This window comes from Nicotiana attenuata, unplaced genomic scaffold (genome assembly GCF_001879085.1).
Source record: "Nicotiana attenuata strain UT unplaced genomic scaffold, NIATTr2, whole genome shotgun sequence".
NCBI lineage: Eukaryota > Viridiplantae > Streptophyta > Magnoliopsida > Solanales > Solanaceae > Nicotiana > Nicotiana attenuata.
Genome location: NW_017673015.1, coordinates 53,689 through 63,967, shown reverse-complemented (window position 1 = coordinate 63,967; position 10,279 = coordinate 53,689). Strand labels below are relative to the sequence as shown.

Below are 10,279 nucleotides of genomic sequence, written 5' to 3'. Positions count from 1 at the left end.
ATTCTTTTAACAGGCCTGTTTTGTTTTCTTTGTTTTATATTTTCAATTCATTTAATTCTTTTCCTTTTATTAATTCAAATTACCTAATTAAGCTACAAATAAACTAATACCAATTTACAGGAAACTAATAAACCTAAAAAACTAAAATTAAAACCAAACAAAATAAATCAAAGTTTTCTTTATGATTTTTTTTATATTTTTGTATAAGTCTAATTACTAATTAACCTAAAAATATGTGAAATTAGATCCTAAATGCCCATGCAATATCTTTTATATTTTTTATGAATTATCATGCACACACAAAGGAAAAATACACAAAATTACGCAATTAAATCCTAAAAATCAAATTATTGTATATGCACACACATATCTATATATTAAATTTAAATTCTTTTTATTAATTATATTTTTGAAATTATTATAATATAATGTTATATTTAGTTCTTTTTTTGGTAACTACTTATAGTGTTAACCTCTGTTTGCTTCATATCTATTCCCTAATTAAGAATTCAATAATCACCTGAATTTCGTCTTTCGAATTTGATAGGAAGAAGTATCACAATTGTAATGTGGAACTGAATTCAATTGGGATTTAATTGTCTTATTCTTCTTGTAGTTGACGTCAAATAAATTTCTAGATATTTAGTTGATTTTAGTCCTAAATGTTAGGATTTCCTAGGATGTTCAAATAGGAAAATGTTTAATAACTAAAATTTTAGTTAATTTTAACGTCTTGTATATTAGGAAAGTAATTAAATGACTATTGCTAAAATAGTAGGAAAATAATTAAGTCTATTTCTAAACATTATAAAAATAATTAAATGACTATTATATCCAGCGTGAACTCTATTTTTGAAGGATAAAAAAGGCGAACGACATTTCGCTAAGGGCCTTCGTGCTTTTAATATAATATAGATAACCTAGTACACCTATTTCTCCTCCAAAAGCATCTGCCACGTGAAGTCTTATAAAGGGGGCATGTCCCACTTGATCTTTTTTTTTGGAAATTAACCAAAATCACTTAAAAACCAATCCAGAAAATTATTAAAGTCATAATTTATATGTATCATGTATGTAAGTAATATTCCAAAAATATATTCTATAGTTACTCGCTTAAAAAAAGTTCACTCTTATAGTGTCGGGTTATTACAAGAGATCACTTGCCCAAGTTGCCCAGGTGCAAAAGCCTTCAAAAGTCGCCCCTCCCGAGCTCCCAAATTCGGAATTTTGAAAATAAGCTTAAACCCTCGATTTGGGATTTTTAATAATCTGCCCAGGGATTTCCTTAATCGCGATCGCGTAAGGGCAGTCGCGATCGAGAAGAGCAAAACTTCACGCGACTCAGATTACTCTACGCAAACGCGGTGCTCTAACTTCCTCGACCCACGCGATCGCGGTCAACACCACGCGACCGCGTAGAGAAAAGACTGACCAACCTCTTCCGCCTTATTTCCTCTTCGCGAACGCGGCCTAGACCACGCGTTCGCTATTCGACACTGCCCAAAGCTACGCGTTCACATCCCTCTTCACGCGAACGCAAAGAGCAAATTCCCTCAGCCTCGCCTAAGCCTTCGTGATTGCGATAAACCCCACGCGATCGCGATGAAGAAATATCTGCAACACCTGAACCTGAATTTCTGCAACTTTTTAACAACTCAAAATGACATGAGCCTCCGAAACACACCCGAGGCCCCCGGGACCTCAACCAAAGGCACCAACATCTCTTAAAACCTCATTCAAACTTTTTCCAACCTCCGGAACGCTACAAACAACATCAAAACACCTACTTTTCATCGAATTCAAGCTTAAAATTTCCAAAAACTCTAAAAATACATTTTTGATCAAAAATTCTACCAAACCTCGTCCGAATGACCTGAAACTTTGCACGCACATCCCAAATGACATAACGGAACTACTGCAACTCTCGGAATTCCATTCCGACCCTCAGATCAAAATCTCACTATCGAACCGGAAACTTCCAAAATTCAACCTTCGGCATTTCAAGCCTAAATTAGCTACGGACCTCCAAAACACAATCCGACCACGCCCTTAAACCCGAAATCATCTAACGGAGCTAACGGAACCATCGGATTTCCATTCCGAGGCCGTCTTCACACTGTTCCGACTATGGTAAATTTTCCAACACTTAAGCTCTCATTTAGGGACTAAGTGTCCCAAAACTCTCCGAAACTCAAAACCGAACATCCCGGCAAATCAAAATAGCAAAATTAAACTTGGGAAAAACAGTTAATAGGGGATCGGGGCGTAAATTCCAAAAATGACCGGCCGGGTCGTTACAGGTATGGGGAGATTAGTATGTACGCAGACCTTACCCATACCTTCAAGAAGGCAGAGAGATTGTTTCCGAGAGACCCTCGGCTTAGGAAAGATAAAAGGAAGAAACTTTTTTCAGTAGATATCTCCATATTATTTTGGTAATTGGGTTGGGAGATCTATGGTCAATCCACCCTTTTTTTGTTTCAGGTGTCTGGCTAAATGTGCAGTAAATTGTCATATGCTCTATGCTTTTATGCTTCTTCCTTCAGATTCTTGTGTTCTTTCTTCTACTTCTTTCTCCTAACAAAGATTTATGTACTTTTCAGGCGTCAAATCTTGAGAACTTTGGAGGAAGGGAAGGAAAAGTTACTTTGGCTTGACTAGTGAGAATTACATACATGGAAAAAGGAAAAGAAAATGAAGGAGAAAGAGAGAAAGGGGAAGCAAACAACTCATTGGTATGCTATACAATATTTATACGTATTAAAACTAATATGACTTGAATGATTATCCAAGTAATCCTCAAGACAGTATAGTGTTATTCATATCTTTTGGAAATTGTTGTTCAAAAGTTCATAATCTGATCATGGCATTTTCTTTGTAGAATATTTATTTTCTAAGGCGTAAAATAGTTATTTTAGAATATTAACATCGCGATGATATTTAAGTAAAAATTGTTCTTACTCATATGTAGTAAGTAGTAACAAATAAGCATACCACCATCTAAGAATGATTTTAAAAATTATTGTAAGATGAAATCAGTACTGTTTCGAAAATATTTTTTATGATAATAAGACTCTCAAAAGCAATATTACTTGCCTAAAACGTTGGTAATTTAGAGCCAGTTTAGCTTATTGATTGAGATTAAAGTAGCTGATAAGTATCAAGTACTAAAACCGATTTTGTCCCAATATGAATCGTTTCAAAAGCATTAGGAAATAAGTTCAAAACACATTCTTAAATATGATACACATTTGGTCTTTTGGCAGGTGACATCTGATGTATTTCACAAGGACATTGACAATCTGTTGGATTTCATAGAGAGGCTAAAGAATCAACGAGATGAAATTGCTCTTTACATAGATGAAGATGAAAATCTGACAATGCGGCTGAAGTTTATGTCGTCATTGTTTCAGCTTTTTTATTTCATTCCCGGTGGTTTGGATGCCGAAATATCTTGCATATTATATGAGTTTCATGATCTGGTTCAGTCACTTTTTCATCAGAGTGAACATGAAATTCTGCGTAAATTGACGGATGATGTCGCTCCTTACCTCCTGGGAAAAATAGAAAGTTGTCTCAGCTCATATCATAATTCTGAACCAAGTGCCACTATGACTGAGGATCAGTTGGTCGAACTTTTCGACGCCCTCCTCGTGTATCTCCATGATCAATCAAAGGTGTTTACTGAGTTGATTTGCCCATTAAAGACTGAATATGAGGTTCTTCAGAATGTATGCGGTAATTTAAGAGATTTCCATAGCCTAAAAGTAAATGGTTACATTGAGTATGAGACAATTGAATATGTCTTATCTCAGTTTCAACTTATGGCTGAGAGAGTACGACACTTCTGTTTTGCCTTGTTGGCTTATCAGTTTGGTATGATAGATGATGCCCCTCATGTCAAGCTAGATCATCTGCTTCTGGAGATTGTTCCTGTTCAGCTGGAGGTTATGCACATATGTTGTACAAATTTGAAAGCTTCAAAATCAAGAGAAGTTGGACACTTCAATAAGCAGCTCTTAGAAGCCTCTCTAGACATTCTTAGAGAATATCTGATTCATCTACAAGAGCATAGGTTTAATGTTCTTACTGCTAGCACTTCAGCTCAAAACATTCATGTCATGATAGAGTTTCTTTTGATTATTCTTACAGATGTGTCCAAAGACATTATTCATCACGACAAACTGTTTCTATTCTTGTCACGGGTTGTAGCTCTTACCAGGGAGGTATCCATTCTTGTTCGCAACTCAGAAGAGAACTCAAGGAATGAAGAGAATACGAATGAAACAAGTTGTGCAAGTCTAGAAGTGCCGGGAAATATTGAACTCTTGAAGAAAGATCTCAAACATGTTTTCTTGAAAGCCCCTAAAGACCCATATCAACTCTGCTTCCCCAAGAGTGATGGATCACTCTTCATGAACCTTCTACTCATAAACTTAAATTGTTTGCTCAATTCGAATGCTTATGCAGTTGTTTTGATAAAGGAAGAAATTGGGTTGGTGAAAGAATACCTACAGTTCATAAGATCGTTCTTTGGGAATGTTGAGCAAGAATTGAATAGAGATCTTTGGACTCGTGTTCTAGATGTGGCATATGAGGCAGAACATGTCATCAATTCAATTCTTGTTAGAGATCATGGTCTCTTGCATCTTATTTTCTTACTACCTGATACCGTAGAAAAGATCAAGCTTATCAAGAAAGAGGTACAGGAAAACATGAGTCTTATCGTTGTAAACTCTCCCAACAAACCAGTTGAAAGAAAGTCATCAAAAAAGCAAGTTGGGCAAATAATTGTAGGCTTTGAGGAGGAGAAAAACCTGATAATTTCACAACTTACCAGTCGAATAGCAGAGCTAGATGTTATTTCGATCATTGGCATGCCTGGTGCAGGTAAAACTACTCTTGCGTACAAAGTATTCAATGATAAGGCAGTTACTAGTCATTTCGATATTCGTGCATGGTGCACAGTCGACCAAGAGTATGACAGCAAAAAGGTGTTGCATAAAATTTTTAATCAAGTCGCTGGTTTAGATGCGGAATTTACCGAGGATTTGGATGTTTATGATGAGCTTCGAAAAAAGCTGCACAGTAGGAGGTACCTTATTGTTTTGGATGACTTGTGGGATACTAAAGCATGGGACGAGCTAACAATGCCTTTTCAAGATTTTCAGAAAGGAAGTAGAATTATTTTAACAAGTCGAGAAAAGAAAGTGGCTTTGCATGGAAAACGTCATAGTGATCCTCTTAACCTTCGATTGCTAAGACAAGAAGAGAGTTGGGAGTTATTAGAGAAAAAGGTATTCGGAGAAGAAAGCTGCCCTGATGAACTAATAGATGTTGGAGAAGAAATAGCCCTAAAGTGTGACGGTCTTCCTTTGGCACTTGATCTGATTGGTGGAGTCATTGCGAAGATGGAAAAGAAAGAGGATTTGTGGCTGGATGTTTTAAATAATTTGAAATCCTTTAAGAATGAAGGGGCGGTGATGGAGGTTATAGAGTTAAGTTATGACCATTTATCGGATCACCTAAAGCCATGCTTGCTCTACCTCGCAAGCTACCCAAAGGACGAAGACATTCTAATCTCTCAATTGAATGACTTATGGAGTGCCGAAGGGTTTGTGGAACAAAATGACACGAAGAGTGTTGAAGAAGTATCGGAGTTTTATGTGGATGAGTTAATTTCTAGTAGCTTGGTAATACTTTTCAATGAGAGAGGTATCAGGGACCCGAGTATCAAAATTCATGATCTTGTGCATGATTTTTGTTCGAGAAAAGCTGAAAAGGAAAAGTTGTTTGGCTTAGTAAGTTCAAGTGATCCATCCTCTTCTTCAGATATGATGCCACGGGGAATGACCATTCATTATGATCGTTCAGAAACAAAATTTGTCCTGTTCAGCTCAGAAAAGAAAAATCCTTATGTTAAACACCTCCTCTCTTTGAAGGTAGACATGTATGGCGAGCTTCCTGAAAACTGTCACCTAAGACACTTGAGGCTTCTTAAAAGGTTGGAGCTGCCGCATATAATATTGACAGATTCTTTGCTGAAGGAAATAGGCATACTTGTTCATTTGAGGTACTTAATCGTTTGGATGGATGAACGAGCTCTCCCTCTGTCATTTTCAAACCTCTGCAATCTAGATACTCTGGTGGTGCGAACTTGGTCAAACGACATGGTATTATCACCTATTATTTGGAGTCTTCCAAAGCTACGACATGTAAGCATGGGCAGTTTTTTTCTCTTTGAACCGACCATCGACAAATCAACAGTGTTAGAAGAGGAGTCGAAGTTAGAGAATCTGAGAATATTACATAAGCCCACCATTTTCTGTTTGGAAGACAGAAAGGAGATATTCAGAAGGTTTCCCAATCTTCGAAGCCTTAAATTCAGCATTAGCATACCAAGGAATTTCAGATCAGATGCAATAAAAGAGCAGATTTGTTTTCCAAGATTGGATGTCCTTAATGAACTAGAAGAAGTTTCTGCATTTTTGGACGTCTCTTGTCTCGTCAGTCCAGATACACATCAGTGGGATATTCACTTCCCTTCGAGCTTGAAAAAATTGGAGCTGAGTCGGTTTTATCTGACATCGGATTCACTATCAAGAATTGCGAGATTACCCAACCTTCAAGAACTGTATCTACGCGACTTAACCATCCAGGGGAAAGAATGGAACGCGGTGGAAGTCACCTTCGACAGTCTCAAATCCTTAAACTTGTCATGGGTGTATTTTTCTGAATGGCAGGTTGGAGAGGAATCGTTTCCTGTGCTCGAGGATCTACTATTACAATATTGTACTGAGCTTAGGGAGATTCCAGAGAGTTTTGGGGATATTACTTCGTTGAAGTCTATCACACTGGATAGCGCCTCTCAACTTGAAGAATCAGCACTAAGGATTAAGGAATATATTTCAGAAATGACAGGAAAAGACAAGCTTGAAATTGTATAATCTTTTTTGCAGACCCCATTTTAACCTGTAGGGGCTTCAAATGATGGATCTTATTCCAGCTGTTTCCTTTCCATTCCATTGTAGCCAAAAACTGATTGTCAGTGTTACTGGGATTTCTGTTTAATTTCTTCTTTTTTTACTTTTTGGTGAGCAAAGCTGGTAAGGGACAGCAAAGTTATCCTACAAACAAGTATCTCATGTGTTTCAAATTTGTTCTTTTTCCTTCTTAAAAGTAACATATATAGCTCTATATACATGTGATTCTTCTATTAATGACTCTTTTTATCACTTTAGAATTCAGAGAATCTCAAATTTAGTTTTGAAACGTTTGATGCTTTTTTCAAATGACATATTAACCAATCTATGAAATATAAGAATGGTCGCATATGTCAAATCAGCATTTTGTACAGTGAGTCCGTGACGTAAATCAAAATTACGAGAAACAAAACGTAAAAATATTAGAGATTTATAAGAAATCCACAAGATCTTAATGACTGACTAAACAGCCACAATACTTTCCTGTTGAGAACTTCGGATGTAATTAGATTTTTCTAAAGCTTGTGACTCCAATCACATGATCTATTAGTAGGTGCTTACTTCAAATGTTAAGAATAGTGAGAGAAACAAAAAGTAGGCATAATTGGAATTGGTGCGCATATAGTTGAGAGTGAAATACTTTTAGTGTCAACAAGGATAGACTATTTTGAATTCTTTACACTTAATGCATAGAATATAAAGTCCTTTGAATATCCAATCAATGCAGCATTCTTTGTTTTTCTATTCTCAGAACCAGCGAAAGGGTTAATTTTATTGTATGACCAACTCTACACTAATGGTAAAGTAACTAGATAACGCTTTACCTACTATAACTAGGTCTAATTTAAAAGATACTCCACTTTCACTTTAATAGAGGAATTAACTTCAGTGGTCCCTTAACTATGGGTGAAAAGAATATCTTTATCCTTTATATATAGGGTGGAATATAAGACATTGCCTAATATAAGTATCCGAAAGTGGACAGGTTTACTCTATGCCTCTAACAGAGACCCAACACTAACGCCAACTTACACTAAATCAAAGTTTTTTTTTCTTAAGCAAAAGGTCTTATTGAAATTGAAGCATTTAATGACATGTTGCCATTCGTTAATCGTTAAACATAGATTCAGTGTGAGAAGTATCCCTTTATAGCAATTTTAGGAGGGTTGGATTTAGCAGCTTCAACAGATAATAAGTACTGGTGAAGCCAGAAAATTCAATAAGGGTGTTCAGAAATGGACTATGCAAGGGTGTTCAAAGTCTATTTTTTAATCAATAACAAGTAGTAATATTTTACCTTATACGTAGTATAATTTTAAGTTTTTGGCGGAGGATGTTCAGTTTAACCACTCTTAAACCAACATAGCTTCGCCCCTGATAATAAGACTCTTAAAAGTAACATTACTTGCCTTAAAGCTGGTAATTTAGAGCCAGTTTGGCTTACTTGATTGAAGTTAAAGTAGCTTATGAGCATAAGTACTGAAACTGATTTTGTCCCAATATGAATTGTTTCTAAGCATATATATATATATATATATATATATATATATATATTAGGGACACAATGAGATGATGTGGCACCTGCATTGAGCATGATTTTTATTTATCTTTTTTCTTGATTTTTTCCTCATTTATTTCCATTGAGGTGCTTAGAATACCCAAGAGTGAAAAGTCACGTATTTAATTGGGAAATTTTCAAGAAGCACTATCTTTTAGTGGTAATTAGCAATTTATAGATACTATTTGCTATATTACATCCTATAGATACGTTTTTAGATGTATTAGATGTATTTAATGTATTTAGATTACTGTATTTTTGAATACATTAGGAAAAAAAGCGTCAATCGTGGAAATCCAGTTAATAAGATTCTGTATTCAACTGTATTCAAGATCTTTAATATTGAATACAGTAACGTATTTTCCTTAAAAAAGGGACCTTTCAACTGATTTAAAACGGAAACAAAATCAATCTAGCAAATAGTCTCCTAATATAACTCAACTAACACAATTATGTCACCCATAATCTGTATTTCCCCCTCCATTGAAGATTTTCCATCCGAAAATAGTCTCCCTTATTTCTTTTCTTCTTCTTCTGTTACAGTTCGTAGAAATAAATCTCCAACCAAGAAAATTTGGGATTGATACAGTTGTATACGAAACACGTTCAAACTCGATTTTGCATATGGCAACTTTTACAATTTTGTTGCGACATTCTGGAAAGTGGAATAGTGAGAGAAACTACATCGATTATTCGATTAAGGGAATACTGATAAAGGAGTATGCGACGTATAATGATGTGGTCGCGTCAATTGCAAAGCAACTGGACATAGATTTGAGCTCAAAGTCCATTAAAATTCAATACAAAGTAGAAGGAAATTGCACGCCAATGAAAATACACAATGATATGGGTTTTAGGGTGTATGTAGAGTTGAAAAAAGAGAACAAAGAATTCGGGATGTATCCTTTGTGCATAACAACAATTGACAAAGAAGTTGCATCCGGAGGTAGTTTAATTCAAGGCGACATTGTCCAAATGGAAGAAGCAGTTCAAAGGTACAATTTCGATATAAATGATACCCTTGCCCTTGATGTTGTCAATTCAGGCGAACCAATGGGGTGTTCGAACTGGACGATTTGATAATTTCAAAAACAAATCAAAGGGAGATTATGGTTGGACAAGTATATAGGGAGAAAGCTACATTGAAAGAGGTGATGGAGCATTACGCTATATCAGAAATGTTTCAATTCCGGGTTGATAGGTCTAATTCAATCAGGTTTGAGTGTTCTTAAGTATTCATTATTTTTTTGTTTATTGTAGTTCTGGTTGGATTTGTAAAGCGTATGTAGGTGTATATAGTTGTATTTGTGAATTTTTACTTGACCTATATTGGTGTGTGTTTTTAGTTATTATGTATTAATAATACATGTATTGTTGTAGAGCATTGCATTCGTACAGAAGAATTGAATATATAATCAAACTGTTTGTGGATGTATTTAGCTGTATGCTGATGTATTTAGCTGCAATATATATGTAGATGTATTTAGCTGTATGTAGTGGCTCTATCTGTTTTTTATTAAGTTTATTAGCTGCATTTAAATGTATGCTTATAAGTGTAGGTGTATTCAACCTTGAACACTGTATATATTTGGATTGTATAATACTCTATATGTATATATAGATTCAATAATATATTCAAATTTATATGAGTGTTTTTTTTGTAAGTATTTATACTGATCATATGTGTAATAATAACTTCTTTGCAGCTATGCATTATTATGTATGTCTGATGATTGTG

General features: G+C 35.3%; 1 protein-coding gene across 2 annotated transcripts in view; it reads left to right on the top strand.

The window, feature by feature from the left end:
* Positions 1-7,201, top strand: part of LOC109215195 (putative late blight resistance protein homolog R1A-3) — a 13,300-nt gene extending 6,099 nt beyond the window's left edge. For both annotated transcript variants that reach the window (XM_019379213.1, XM_019379215.1), the window contains exons 3-4: positions 2,604-2,735; positions 3,267-7,201. In XM_019379213.1, the coding sequence (XP_019234758.1) occupies positions 2,676-2,735; positions 3,267-6,947 (3,741 nt within the window). In that variant the 5' untranslated portion in view covers positions 2,604-2,675 and the 3' untranslated portion in view covers positions 6,948-7,201. The remainder of the gene's footprint in view (positions 1-2,603; positions 2,736-3,266) is intronic.
* Positions 7,202-10,279: the final 3,078 nt, after the last annotated feature.